This window comes from Antechinus flavipes, chromosome 3 (assembly GCF_016432865.1).
Source record: "Antechinus flavipes isolate AdamAnt ecotype Samford, QLD, Australia chromosome 3, AdamAnt_v2, whole genome shotgun sequence".
Classification (NCBI taxonomy): domain Eukaryota; kingdom Metazoa; phylum Chordata; class Mammalia; order Dasyuromorphia; family Dasyuridae; genus Antechinus; species Antechinus flavipes.
The window spans coordinates 101,607,795-101,623,651 of NC_067400.1; the positions used below are offsets into that span (position 1 = coordinate 101,607,795).

The window sequence follows — 15,857 nt, forward strand, 5'->3', positions numbered from 1 at the left end:
GAGTACATTATATGTGTGTGTATTTCCTTTTAACATTAAGTAAATATGTCCCATTTTATGTACTAAGCAGACATTAGGACTTATTTATGTCCTATCCTTTAAGGGACTAGTTACTTAGTTATCCAACTCCACACCCTAGCAATGAGAGAGGAAATAGTGGAGAATTCTCTCTGCTGTCATATATGAGAGCAACAACAATAAGAAGTACTACCTAGAAATAGATAAACATTAGCTTGGATAGAGTGGAATTATGCTTATAGTAAAGGCTGCTTAAGGATTAAAAGTACTCACTTTTTTTTCTTTCTTTCTTTTTTTTTTTTTTTGCTTATATTGAGAGAAAAGGAATCTCCAAATCATAGTTTGTTTACTCTTGAAACCTGTACACACAAAAACTTTCAGGATTAGTTTTGGTAGAAGGGTAGGGGAAATTGTAATTTTGCTCTAAAACAAATAAGTTTAGATAGAAAACTGGAATTTTATTTATTTATCTGTTTTGTTTGTTTATTAGTTTATTTATTTGTAATGGCTCTTATTCTTATAGGATTTAGGGCAAATCACTTAATCTTTGACCTTAATTTTCTCATCTATTAATAAAATTGTGGTATTGGATTAGATTTCCCCTGAAATTCTTTCCTTTCCAGATCTAAATTTCTATATTCCATTCTACTTGTCCTAACCTAGCTACCTATCCATCTTTCTGCATCTATTTATCATATATATCACCTATCTATCTACCTGTTTATCCATCTACCTATCTACCTCTCTATCCATCTATAGCTGTAACATCTTTTAAAGGAAAGCCAAATAAATATTCCTCAGTCTCTAATTATTGAAATAACATTTTGCTAAAATATCAGGAAAAAATCCTGCCAGAACTACTTGAAGTATATTAATCTTTAATTGAAATAATAGATTTGAAAGTTGAAGGAACCATCTTTATAACTTCATTTTATAGCTGAGAAAACAGATTCTGAAAACTTAAATGAGTTATTTAAGATAAACTTGGTATTAAGTGACAGAGATAGGATTTCAAGGAAGATTCTCAGTTCAGTGGACTAGAGTGTTGGGCCTGCAGGAAAACATGAGTTCAAATCCAGCTTCAGAAACTTAATAGTTGTCACCTTAGGCAAATCACTTAACCCTGTTTGCCTCAATTTCTTCATCTATAAAATTTTGGAGAAGGAAATGGAAAAAAAATATATAGTATTTTTTGCCAAGAAAATCCTAAGTAGCATCACAACAAATCAGACATATTGAAATAACTAGGTAACAACAAAAGCCTCTGACTCCACATCTAATAAGAACTCTACTTAATCATTCAGCATTTATTGAATGCTTATTATGTGGAGGGCACTGGGCTAAGACAAAAAAGCAAAACTGAAACAATTTCTGAAGCTGGCTTTGTACTTTGTGTTATTTTGGGCAAGGCATTCAGGCACCTTTGATACCATATGTCAAATAAAAATTTTAGACAAAATAACTCTGAGTTGTCTTCCATTCCTAATCCTTGGTTTCCCAAACCTAATTTTGCAGAAATGATTTTTATTTTATGCCAAATATAAAATAAATGCATTTTAGATATCCTATTTAAATAAGAATAATGAATTTGAAAGCATATTCAGGAATGCATTGAATGCCTTAATCAGACATGAATGAATGAACTGATTTTGTTTCAAATGATTCTATATCAAATTATATATTATTTGCTTAGTCTTCCATCTGCATCTTGCGCTCACTTATGGGAGGCTGGAAGATAGCCTACTAGCACCACTCACCCAAGGAAAGTATTGTCACAAAGGAGACTACAATTTTGCAGGAATACATGGCAATTGAAGTATTGAAGAATAATTTAGCAGATACTTTCAGAATGCCCTGATCATGGTTGTATATCAGTTTTTGTTCCTTCACAGATGGGTGGATTGAAAACAATGTTTAATTTTTATTTTTCCCTTTTTTGGTTCAAAGTCCCCAGTTAGGTTAGATGCAAGTTTGATCAGTATTTACTATACCTCCATGGTCATAGATAGGGCATATGGAGTGCAAGACATCAATCATTTAATAGCAGCAGCTGTCATTATCTTTACCTCATGGAGCCTGCTGCCTTAACCTTTGTCCTGGGAGGAAACAACACTGTACTTGGGGAATTCTGTGAGTTTTGGTTGCCAGTTCAGGGAAATATGGCTGAGAGGTTGGTTCTGTTCTCTATCATTTAGAATGCTATCTTGCAGAGGGCAGCTCATTTTGCCAGTGACAGATTTGAATCCTGATCTCCAGAGGTGAGAAGATCTTCTTAGATTTGTCAATTGAATTGTTTTTCTTGTGCACAAAGGAGCAGCTTGTTGACAGAGCTCCTTTTAATCAGATCACTTCTCCTTCTATGCATAAAAACATTTTAATAATGGAGCTTCATTTCTTATCAAAATTAAACCTCATGCATTCATAAGACAGATGAGGAACAATCAATGTTGCCAGAATTTCCCACCTCCTCAAATGCAGGGATCCTATAAAATTGTTAACAAGTCAAAATGCCAGAAACATATAAGAAGAATATTTTCTGTATGATCTGGGAAATTCTTTGGAAGAACTTATTTATGGAAAGAATCAAATAACCTAAACTCTTTTTCACATGCCTACTTGAAGGGAATTAAAAGAGACTATCGTAGTTTTTAATTTTCCATTTTCTATTAAGGTATGATTTTCTCTGTGCTGTTAAGGGCATCTTTTTCTGGCAGTCCAAATATCACAGCAATCTCTTCTTCATTAAACTGGCCAAAGAGCACTCACTCGTTCTCAAACTGTTAAATGGATATTGGGATTTTTAATGAATGGAACATTTATTTTTGTGCCAGCTTAACTACCAACGTTGACATGATTAGCATACATTTTGGCAACTGTTCTAGCACAAGGTGTTAGTAAAATGGGCCTTTTATGTATAAGCCTAATTTGCTTTTAGCATCCTTTGTTATTCACATTTTTAGTGTTTTGATGTGGAAAGTGATTTTTTAAAAAAATACAAGCCATTCTGGCAAAAGAAAGAATAAAAAAAATTGACTATTACTCTTTTAAATATTTTATAGCCTCTTTGAGAATTTCATTTTTTTCTAAAACAGAAAATAAAAACAATGCATAAGAACTCTTCAAGTTAGATAAATATTTTTAAGCTTTATATCAAAGGCTAAATTTTTGCATATTTGGGGACTTTGGGATTTTGACTGTTGCTATTTGCATGTGAAGCTACATTTTTCTTTTTTGTAAGTGAAGTGTGAGATAGTTAAAGAAATGTAGTTTGTTTTCACTGGAACATTTATATATTTGAGTAAGAGGGACAAGGAAATAGTAAAAATTCTGTCTGATAAATGTGAAGTTGCCTATTCTCTGCAAGGCATAGAGCTGTTTCCTCCCTTGGCTAGTACTTCTATTGAATGAGTTGGATTGGAGGGAAACTTTCTCAGTTAGCTATTTCATCTACCCATATTCATAAATAACTTTTACTTCACAGTATACATATTTCAAACTGATTTTGGGTCAGAACATTAATATATTTATCATTTCACTTTGGGATAATGTGGCACTGAATTGAACAAAGATGCTAGCCACCAGAGAATATTACAAGGCTGCTTTGTTGAATTTTATTTTGTATAGAACTTTTTCCCCCTATGAAAGTGACTCAAATCTTTGTGCTTCAGTAACATGTGTATAATATAATTTATATTAAATAAAGGAACACCAAAAAAATATTCAGAATTGCTAGTGTCATATTTTTCTTTTCAAATGCACATCATCTGCAATAGATTCCTTTGTATATATAGCTCTTTCAGACCTATTTATGCATCTTCATCTACATAAGGATTTGACTATTTTAAAATGAACTCTATTTTTCAATATGTTTACTTTTAAAATACCACTTTCCTAAAATTTAAATAAGACAGAATTAACAAGTACCTTCAGAGAGCAATTCAATGAATTTTATAGTTATAAGGATAATCAAGAGGAAGAAGTTATGAAAATATATAGCTTTAATTTGCAGACATATAAACACTTTTGGTACAATCAGACATAAGATGCTAGAAAGTAAAATGACCCATTTTTAAGCTGTCACATTTTCCTTGTTTACACAGATATGTTTGCCATAACCCTTATATGAAAGATTTTTTTTTCTCAGCTTGTACAAGGTGAAAGGGATTCATCTATGATGAACCTGCTGCTTGCATTGCAAAGGATGTGGTAAAGAATAAATTATCCCGGAAATCTGCCACCAAGCTTAAAAGGCAGCTCTTGGCCCCAATCCAAAGCCAAAGAACAAAAGCCAGAAATAGTAGCCAGTTAATCTAAACAATAACAACAACAATAACAACAATAACGATAATAATAAGTCTCCCATGTGAAATATCAATCTTGAACAGCTAGGTTTCTGCGTGAATTAACTTCTAAAATTACTAACATTTTTAAAGTGATTTCTATTTTTCCTATGACAGTTGAAATGGAGAAAGCATGTTATTTATAACACAAATGAGAAGCACAGCAGACAAGTAGAGGAAGCACAAAAAATGTTTTTCAACAACTATGGGACAACTAAGGGTCAAACCATCCCTTTGCATCTGGCTATTTGGACATGGGCACAATTATTTCATTTACATTTTCTGCAAGAAAGGGTAAATGCATCCCACTCCCAAAATGGCAAGCAATATGGTAGAACAAACAGAAAGCTATTAGAGTTGAGAAGAAGTGAAAAGAACACTATTCAGCAGTTCAGATTTTCATTACATGGCAATGTTTTCTATTCTTGTTGAAAAGAAATTGCACTTCTTGTTAATGCCTTCTCTATTATAGTGTATATGTTATTTTTGTGAGGTAATAAACATTCCACTTTACCAGTGCATTTCTTCTCCTTTCATTATCATACATATAAGTTGAACAAAATCTTCATTTATTTTAGATTTGTGTATACTTTATGTTCAAAACAACGTATTTAAAATATACTTTTTATTATTTTCATATACAATACCTTTCATGTATAATAATATCTCAAACACCTTCCTGCATAGGAGCAACTGATGCCCTCTGGTGGTTTAAATAACTTCTTATCCTTAAACTTCAACATCTTACCTTGCTTTCTTTTTTTTTGTTCAATGACCTGGCTGATGTATGAAAGCTGCAAATGATGGAAAGCCGTTTATCAGCAATACACTAAGTGTTAATACTAATTTTTCATTTTAAAAAAATGCTGTACACATTTTATAAGACCTGAATTTGAGTTTTATAAAACTTGTAAACAGTTATTTACAATATAATATAATTTATAAATTATTTGTCCTTCATTGGAACTGCCAATCAGCACACCTATGATCATGTTTGTGGCCTGCACAAGGCCAAACATCTGTCTGAGTTTTCCCCTGGAAATATCAAATATTAGAAATCTCCATTGGTTTCCTCTCTATCATATGTAAATCAAGCTTTCCTTTCAGTGGGATTTGTACTTCCAAATTGTCATTTTCCCGATGATGCTTTTTCCCCTTCCTTAGACATATATATATTCCCATCCCAGTGACTAATGTGATGGACCCCAAACTTATCACAGACAAGGCAACTAAAGTGGGCACACAGGATGCTGATTCCACTTTTCGGTGAGTAGGTTCTATTGAAATTTGTGGTTCTTTTTCCTCTATGCTGATCTCAGGTTCTTTTCGCAATAGACTCTCAATGTAGCTCTCATTGCTAACAGTGTCATTGACAAACAGATTTACCATGACAGTAGAATGGAGGGGCTCGGGATAACCATGGTCACTCACTTTAACCAGTAAGCGGTAAAGGCCATAATCATTCTGCATCAATGTCTCTTCCAAAGTAATGTTACCAGTTTTGGGGTCTATCCTAAAGGACTCAGGCCTGGGACCTCTTCTTCCTATGATGCTATAAGCTATGACAGCATTCATACCAGTGTCTTTGTCAACAGCATAGACTTCTGTAACTGGTGAGCCAGGTAGAGTAGAAGGTAGAACTAATAGATAAGACATATTTGACTGAGGAAACAGGACAAGAGGAGGATTGTCATTGATGTCAAGAAGAAGAATTGTTATCTTTGCAGTAGAGGAGAGAGCAGGTTCACCCCCATCAACAGCTTCAACCCACAAAATATAGGAACTTTGTTGCTCCCTATCCAGGGAGACTTTTGCTCTCAACATGCCTTTCCCAGTGTCTATGACAAAAATATCACTTTGGTTCATCACCGAAAGGGCAACCCATCCATTTCGTCCTGCATCTGCATCTGTGACACTGATTACTCCAATTTCACCAAAACCTGGAAAATTTTCTGGCACAAAAAAACTGAAATCCTTGTTGATAAATCTAGGGCTATTGTCATTTTTATCCAACACAGTGATAGCAATTGTAGCTATTGATTCTCGAGGTGGTATCCCAGAGTCAACTGCTTTTACTGTGTACCTATACTTCTCTTTTTCTTCTCTATCCAGCTGAGTGGACACAGTCAGAATCCCTGTAATCTTGTCTAACACAAAATACGATGGTGCATCAGGTCCGAGGAAGTAGGAAACTTGACCTCTCTCTCCACTGTCAGCATCTGTGGCGTGCAATTTTGTCAGAAAGGCATTTGGTGCATTATTTTCTTCAATAGATAGTTCTATCAATGGTTGAGTAAAAACAGGAGCATTGTCATTGTCATCTAGAATCTGTATTTTAATCACCTTTTTAACATGAAATCCCTCAGAGTTCCAGGCCATCACAGTTATCTCATAGAGCTGTTGTGTCTCATAGTCCAAAGATTTTGCAGTTTCTAACAAGTATTCATTATTGTATGGTTGATAGGGAGATAATCTGAATGGTCCATCTCCATCTAGGTAGCAATTCACCTTATATTTATCTTCTGGGTCCCTGATAGTAAAAAATGCAACTGGGGTGTTGATGGGTTCCAGCTCCTTTAAGTAAACAACTCCTTCAACTTCATTAGCAATATAACGAGGAACTATCTCAGGTGGACGAAAAACCACTTTGATGATGGTCACCAGGACAGTGATGACCGCTGGAATGCAGCCTGGCCCATTGGCAAGTACAATGAGCTTTTGGAGTCGGAGAACGTTGCCGCCAATCTTTCTGAAGAGTTTAATGACGCCAGTGATTTCATCCAGGTGGAATAAGTCTTTTGAAACCTGGGGAACCTTCTGGCTGTAGGAGTAGGTGATCTGAGCATTGGCCCCTAAGTCTCTATCCACAGCCTGGACAACTGCCACAGGAGTGCCCACTGTAGCATTCCCATACACAGTCACATTGATCTGCGAGTCTGTAAAAAGGGGACAATTATCATTAATATCACTAATGCCAATTGTGAGCGTGGCACTCCCCATGAGAGGTGGGGAGCCACCATCTTCTGCTATGATGATGGTTACATACTGGTCTTGAGTCTCCCTGTCTAATGCCCCCATTACAATCAGGTATGGGGTGCGCTCTCCGTTCTCATTCTCCTCAACATCCAACGTAAAGACACCATGATAGTCCAAGAGGCGGTAGGTCTGAACTCCATTAATGCCCACGTCTGGGTCCATGGCGGGATGTTCAATGGCCAGTCGTGTGTTGACTGGTGCATTTTCAGGAACAGAGACGGAGATTTGGGACACAGGGAACTGAGGAGCGTTGTCATTGATGTCCCGGATGGCAATTTTCACTTTCACAAATCTGAAGTACTCCTGAGGCAGAACCAGCACGTCCAGGAGCAAGACGCAAGATTCTGAGGAAGTGGAGGAGGAGATGGAGATGCCATTTCTCCCGCCTCCTCCTCCCGCCCCTCCCCCACCTCCTTCAAGACACAGTGCCTCCCGGTCGATCTCCTGAGCAGAAGTGTGCAACTCCCCTGAACGGTTGTCCAGGGTCACGTACTGACCAGCCAGCCCTTGGGACGCCAAGCTGAAGGAAAGAGGGGGATCCCATTCCTCTCCGTGGGGCTGGTGCAACTGCTGGTCCTCCTCACTCCCCGCCGCCACCGCCGCTTCTGCTGATGCCGCCTGGGGGACCAGCTGCAGGTCCTCAGCCAGGCTTCCGATGAGCACTCCAGCCGGTAGCCCTTCGTTCAGGCTGTAGAAGAGCTCCGTAGCTCGACTGTAACTTGCGAAGCAGTTAAAAGGTCCCACGAAGAGGAAAAACAGTAACAGATGCTGGAGGCGAAGAGGAATAAAGAAGACGACACACAAGCACATAGAGAGAAGCATATCGGAGTTAGAGACGAGGGGTTATAGAACTCAGCATGCATGTAGCTCGTTACTCTCACCTGACCACTCTCCTCCCCAAATAACTCAGCCAGGATGATTCGGGCACACAGAGCATCATGCGCAGGTTGGTGCTTGCTTTATAGGACAGTCAAAGACCAAGTTGGTGTTTATTACTACACTCCCTTGTTTACCTAGTTCCGTCACCTCAATCCTTCGTTCTCTAAATAATCCAGCAAACACTCAGTGCTGTCAAGTGTCCATTGCAACCCCCCACCCCTCCCCAACACACACGACTGAATGTTTCACTCATATGTAACAAGACAGCACCAAAAGCAAAGGAAGGATGGGGGCTGGGAAGAGAAAAGGAAGGTTTGAGAAATGGAGCCAAGATTTTTTTTTCTCTTCTTTCCCATTTAAATCCCCATGCCTCCGGTGCCCCCAATAACATGCTGTGCCATGAAGCATACAAATCCCTTAAAGCACGAAGGATGAGAGAGTCTCGTTTCCAACACGCAACTCAAATCTAGTTGAAAAGAGGATAGCTCTCCCCACCCTCTCACAAACCCTCTCTAATCCTCCTACCCTGGGGGACGAAACTAAACACAGGAAAAAAAAATGATTATGCAAAATAATTTTGTCATTGACAGTTGACTAGAAGCAGTTCCACTGTTGCATGTGCGGAAGCAGGCTTTAAACCCCAAATTCTAAAAAGGAATTAAGGATTGCACCCATTCCCTTTTATGACTTAATCGTGCAAAATTTTTGCTTCCAAAATTACCCTTCATACCCTAATACAACCCCAATATGTTCTCGTTCCCCCTAATTCCAGTCCATGGCTTTCGTTTTGTGCTAAAGACATTCTCCCAAACTCTTTCCCCCCTTATTCCTCTCCCCAATCGCTCCCATGAAGTTTGGTTCAAGGTAGAAGGCTCAAAAAAGCAAAGCCTTGGGGGCTCGCAACTGCCCGTGTAAAATCCCTGCAACTTGCGCAGGTGCTGAGGTTTCTGAGCCCTCTCACTTACCGGCAGGTTTCTTCGACTGGTGCTGTTTCTGGGACTGTAGAGATGCCCCATATCCAGAGGCTGTTGCCTGTTCCGCGGCAGCCAGCTGACTCCTAGGGTTCGTGAGCGCCTCTCATTCCCTGGGCAGTTCATTCCCAATGAAACTGCAGTCATTTAGCTACTGATGTGAGAGCAGCAGAAGACACTCCCTCTCCGTTCATGCAAATCACTGAGCGAACTTCAGCCAATAGTCACAGGCACATCAATTAACAAAGAACTGAAATGGGGGAGAAATGAAAGACCAGGGCACCAGGAGGACGCTGGCATTGTTCCACACTCTGCCCTCTGACCTGAGAACCTAGTGATCCCCTGCCCGCAGGAGCTGGAGGAGGACAACTTGCAGCAGAGACTGCAGCGCTGCTTAGCCGGCAATCACATGGAGCACACTCCTTCTCCTACCTCGTTCCCAGCACCAGTTAAGGAACACTCCACGGTGTGCGGGGAGGGGGGAGAATCACAGGGAGGTGACGCCACGGCAACAGCTTCACAGTCACAGACCCAAAGACTCGCTTGCAATAACTTTCCCTTTTTTTTTTTTTTTTTTTGGAGAGAGAGAGAGAGAGAGAGAGAGAGAGAGAGAGAGAGAGAGAGAGAGAGAGAGAGAGAGAGAGAGAGAGAGAGAGAGAGAGAGAGGTTTTTTGTTTTGTTTTGTTATGTTTTTTTCACCCTCATTATACCTTATGCCTTATGAACCAGGAGACTACTTGTTGCTTTGCTGTTAATACTATGAGGGCAAAGCAAAATGAATACCTTCTAAAGGTATGGATGCTTCTTGATTCAGTGGTGAGGGATTTCTTTGCTTTCAGGTCTGAAAGAGGTACCAGAGACTTAGATCAACCTCCTCATTTTACACATAAAGAAACTGAGGCTCAAAAGAGTTAAGTAATTTCCCCAGTGTCACTCAAATAATTCTAATAATTCACATTTATTTATGTGCTACTTTAAAATATTTCAGGTGTTTTGTACTCGCTGTTGAAATTGGTGCTTTGGTAGGATAGTAGGAGTCAGCACAAGAATTCAAACTCAGATCAGATGATCAAACTTCAGTTTCTTTTTTACACTGTGCCATTTTAGTATGCTTCCAACAATCGATCCCTTCTTCCCTAAGAGCTTTTTTTTCTCTCTTAATGTAATGACCCTGTTATTCTGTATTGCTTTAGTTAAAATGTGAGTTCACAGAAAGCTGTGTAGTACTGAGAAGGACAGAGTCAGGAATGAAGTAGAAAGTAACCTTGCAACAAAAAGTATCAGTTAATAGCACTTAATATTCTTTCCCCCCCCCCCATTTCTGTGAAAAGAAGTCACTGTATGAGGTACTCATGGTTGTATGAATATAGGTATATGTGTGTTAGGAGGAAGGGTAGATCTTAGTGTAGGAAACTGTCTCCCAAAGATAGTTTTACATCATAAGTATTTCTCTTTATCATTGGGCCACTAGATAATCTGTCAATTGCACTGAAAATGAAACTTCCCTATTGAGGGATCAGGCAGAATTTAATTACTCCCCAAGATTAGAAACTTATTACTTAGTGATCATAGGTTAAAACAATTTTTAATTGGTAATACTTCTTTTGGATAATTTTCTATTTTCTTCTTTGTCCTTTTGCATATCCACTCAAATAATTATTTGTTTCCATCTTCCTAATCCTTCTTTTTCACTTCTATATTCCCAATAGCCAAATAAAAAGTTAAATTTCAAATTTGAATAAAATTATGTGATACTATGGATAGAACAGTGATTTTGAATCAATTAATGAATCAATCAACAAATATTTAAGTGTTTTTTTGCATGCTAGATACTGCTAAGGACTGATCTTGAAAAGATAAAAGTGAAATTGTCCCTTTTCTCAGGAACTACTTGATTTCTAAGGAGAAAACAAAATACATAAACACATTTATACAATGTATATGAGCAAAAATTTAGTATAAGGTCATTTTGCAAGGGAAATTAGATGTTGAGATGTTATCTAGGCATGGAAGCCCATTAAAAGTTAATGAGATTGTAGAAAAAGTATCTTGTGTGAAGTAGAGTAACTAGCCAATATGGTTGCACTATGAGGAGGATAGTAATGTGTAAGACGACCAAAATCAAAAAGACCCAAATCACAAAACCTGGTTTCAAATCTTGCCTCTGTGACATTTACTATTTGTCTTACTATGAGCAAATCAATTAATTCTCTTAGACTCTAGTTTTCTCACCTGTAAAATCTATATGTGGACTATATAACTTGTGAAGTCCTTTCCATTGTAAATCAATGATTCTATGAATTCATCATTTCACTAAGGTGCATATAATATGGGCCATCTCATTTACTCTGAAATAATTCCTTAAACATAAATTTGAGAAATATTGTTTGTCTGAAAAGTAAATTTCCCCATGTTTTTAAGCTATTATGGAGGGAAGGAAGAGCAAGAAGGTTTAAATCACAAATCCACATCTACCTGAAAAATATCTATACAAACTCCACCCCCCCCCCAAAAAAAAAAAAAAAAAAAAAAAAAAACAGAGCAGTCTCAAGATAAAATGCAGGCAAAAAGCTGGTTTCCCATTCCTGCTTGCTCAGCTGCTCATCCCTGTCTTATTGAAGAACTCTTACCATAATTGGTAAATATTTACTTTGGAGTTTTGAGCTGAAATATATCCCACTCCTGTACCATACTTATTTTTTTTCTAAAGTGGGTATAATATTTTCAGCCAATACCCTAAGCTTATAGAAGTCTCAGGCACTTGGCCAAAATTAGACAATCACTTAGTGGTGTGAGTATGAGCAGACTAGACTGGGAATCTCAATTTATTCCAAAGCCATCCGGATGCAGCAGCAGCAGGCTGTATTTTCACATCAAGCTCTTTACACTGTCCAATGGCTTCGGATCATTCATTTTTCCTTTGAGTGAGAAGATAGTGGTCTCTTTCTTTGATTTGCCTTTGTTTATGGAAGTAATAGAGAGGAGCTGCATTTAATGAAGACAAAATCTATTTGCTGTGATGTCACTGTGATAATTCTCACAACAGATTTTGATTTTCCCTGTTCCCCTGGCTAATCCAGCTTTCCTTTTTCCTATTTTGTGGCGGATGCTTCTGGCACAGATGTACATTTTTATAGCTGCTTTTTTCAAGTACGATCTATTGCTCCTCTGGCCATCATTCTACCAGCTGCTCCCTCCAGAGAAGGAGGCTAATGTTTTTGCTTCACTTAGAGAGTTAAGTTGGCAGACAATTACACATGCAGGTTCAGCCACTGTTTTGACTGAAGTCTTTCTACAAGGCATCCTGAAGTGCAGCAAAGGCATGCCCTGTCCATCAAAGCATGCGAATTAAACACATGTAAACAATATTTCAAAATGCTAGAAATCTACTCAGTTTTAAGTCTCCATGGTGACTCCAAGGGCTCTGTACAGAAATCCATCATCTGTGCCCAGCAGACTTTGGCACGGTTTTGGGGAACACCTTATGTGTCAAACTCCAAACTGTTAATTGAGGCACTTGTTATTTTTTCTTCATCCATTGACAAACTAAGCAGGGTTTCATATAGTCTTCAAACTCTAATTGCTCTGAAAAGGGACCAAAATAGCCCCTCTTTCTTCTCACGTATCTTAATGCTGGACATTGTGAAAATGTTCCAGCATTGCTTCACCTCCTGACTCCAGCCCTGTGACCTCCCATCTGGTGTCACATATTACTTTCTAAAGACAATTTGGAGAGCTTGTATGCTATTAGTCCCTTGAAAATAATACTTGTGAACTTCTCAGATGTCTCAATTGCTCTGGGCCTGCTTCCCAGGTGTTTTGTAAAAATTGATCTAGAAGAATAATTAGCTTTTATGCCTTCCAAGCTTGATTTTCTTCAGACGAGGACAGCAGTATGATCTAATAAATAGAGTCCTGATCTGAGAGTATGGGACTTGGTTCCTATTCCCAGTGCTATTGTTAAATTTGCTTTGTGCCTTTAGGCATATTACTATAGTTCTATACTTCAATTTTCCCACAAGTAGAAAAGAAAAAAAAAATTGCATGCTAATTATATATAGGAATTCAATGACTATTTATTTATTCATTTTAACTACTCATTCTTTTATTCATCTGTTTATTTGCTTTTTATTTATTTATTCAATATAGACTATACCTATGTTTCATATTCCATAGGGAACTTTTTTGACTGATATGGAACAATTTTTTGGTAGTTCACAATCTGAATGATTTGCCAAGGTTACTAAGAGATAATAATAATAATAATAATAATAATAATAATGTGATTATGATTATACTGTTAGTAGGTATTACAAATCTGAACTGAACTCAGATCTTTCCATCTCTTAAGGCAAACTTTTATCTAACATGACAAGCATCCTTTATGTAATAGTATATAGAAACCTCATAAACATAGGTAATTGGCAAAAGTGTATTTGAATTATTTAATTTTTCATATACATATTATTTTATGAGGAATCTCTGAGTCAGGTAGCAAAAATATCATGATCCAGATTTTACAGATAAGAAAATAGAGGCTTGTCTATAGGAAAAAAAGGTAGGAAGTAATGTAGTTCAGTCTCAGGCCTTCTGACTCCAAATCCACTTCACTTTCCATTATATCATGCTCCTTGTTAGCACAATGCCTGAAACAGAATTAGCTGTTAATATATGTTTTTGCCTACTTTCTTCTTCTATACACACACACACACACACACACACACACACACACACAATCATTGAAGACGCCTTTCATATATGGTTATTGGTCTTTATGAATTTGTGAAGATGATCATTGATTTCATTAAGGCAGTATAATCTTTCTATTTTTATTAGATTTATAAAATTTTGGGGTTAAGATTCACCAATTTTTGGTAAAAGATTTCCAGTAAATTGTGAATAATCTCAGAACCATTTAAAATTTCTATCTAAGAATATGTTAAGATCTATTAAGTTACTTTCACTTATGCAATATTGTTACTAAATGCATGTTTTATATAAATATTGTTACTAAATGTATGTTTTATATGACATAATTATTTTATTTATTTTAAAGCTATTTTGAGATTTACATAATTTTAGCAAAGAAATTGTCCATTGATTTTGAGGGATACCTCAGTCTGACATCGCAGTTTTCCCTTCCTTTCCAAAGATTTACTTAATTTTTCTATATATGTAGTACTACCTTTTTTTTCAAACCACCTATATTTTCCAGATTTGGATTAATTTATATTAATCTAACCATTTTCCAGAAATTTTGTCCTCTTGTTAATAGCATCTGTGTTGGGATTGAATTTATTTTGTTGGCTTCACTTCCCTACCTTCACAGTCCTAAGCATAGTCAGTCATTTTAAAATATGTTCCCTCCTCTACCCTTTAATCCTTTGTTCCCTGATATTTTTACTTTCTTATGCCCAGGCCAAAATTACCACTATTTTTGCTTTTCCAGTTCTAATCTTGAATTGTGGGTCTGTGCTAGAGGAAGCTATCATTATAATTTTGGCTTGGCAATCCTTTTAAAACTGGAATTGATTCTCTATCTCATTTCTTACAAGAATTGTTTCTAACTTTCTCCCTTCTTGACTCAAATTTGCCATGCCACTCTTAGTTCTTCTCTTTTAGCTAGTGGTTAACCTCACTCAATATTTCAATGAGAAGATTAAGGCAATTCATTTTGAACTTTCTAAACTTTTTGGGGGCCTCAAAAATAGTATCTTTACAGCCTGCCCTAGACCTTAAAGCATGCCCAAGATCTATGGATCTTCCAATTTTGTTTCATTTAAAATCTCCCATATGTTCTCTCTCCCTATTCTAATGTAAATTTTTTATAGCAGGTATTGTCTTCATTTTTGATTGCTGTTCCTAGTAACTTGCATAGGGTTTTGTACCATAGCAAAAATACTTTCTTCTTTGACCATTTTCTTTGTCTCATTTTTAATAGATCTCATCTCTCTTTAATTATTGCTTTTTCTCTGTTTACAAAGTTGTCTAGGTATCTCATCCTTTTTTTTTTTTTTTTTTTTTTTTTTTTTTTTTTTTTGCTGAGGCAATTGAAATTAAGTGACTTGCACAGGGTCACATAGCTATAAAGTGTTAATTATCTGAGGTCAAATTTGAACTCAGGTCCTCGTGATTTCAGGGCTGGTGCTCTATCCACTGGGCCACCTTGCTGCCCCACCCCCACTTGTCCTTAAAGATAAAAAAAGGCAAATATATTTTCTATCAACTCAATTGATGGATTCATAATCCATCTATCAACTTAGCTGTCTGTTCTCCCATTCACTGCTATTTCTACAAACTATAGTTTCCATCCTTTGCCTCTACTTATTCAGTACCCATCCATTTACTCTTCAAACCCCTTTCTGTCTCCTTTCCATTCAAACTTCTCCATTGAAGCTGACCTCACAGAGATCACAAAGGGTCTCTTTATTTTGAATCAAATATTCCCTTGTATGTGGTCATTTTCCTTAACTATCCCATAGCACTTGACAATATTGACTTGCTTCACATTATTTAAAATAAGTATTTCAAACATTTTTTCTAACCTCAAACCCTTCCCCTCCTCTATTCTTGCCATCTTGTTCTCAATGAAGAAACTTGCCTTCTGCTTTCT

General features: G+C 37.0%; 1 protein-coding gene across 1 annotated transcript; it reads right to left on the reverse strand.

Annotated features, from left to right (window-relative positions):
- Window positions 1–3,998: 3,998 nt before the first annotated feature.
- PCDH20 (protocadherin 20) lies at window positions 3,999–9,729 on the reverse strand. Its single transcript, XM_051983893.1, has 2 exons — window positions 9,239–9,729; window positions 3,999–8,162 (listed from the first exon to the last, which is right to left on the reverse strand). Exons 1-2 carry the CDS (start codon window positions 9,389–9,391, stop codon window positions 5,403–5,405), a joined length of 2,913 nt encoding a protein of 970 aa, XP_051839853.1. The 5' UTR covers window positions 9,392–9,729; the 3' UTR covers window positions 3,999–5,402.
- Between the last annotated feature and the right edge of the window lie 6,128 nt (window positions 9,730–15,857).

Excerpts from the sequence above, each read along its gene's own strand:
- PCDH20 (XM_051983893.1), bottom strand. The coding sequence starts at position 9,391 with ATGACTGCAGTTTCATTGGGAATGAACTGCCCAGGGAATGAGAGGCGC. Across the intron at positions 8,163-9,238 it reads CCAGTCGAAGAAACCTGCCG|CATCTGTTACTGTTTTTCCT; the intron begins GTAAGTGAGAGG and ends CTTCGCCTCCAG.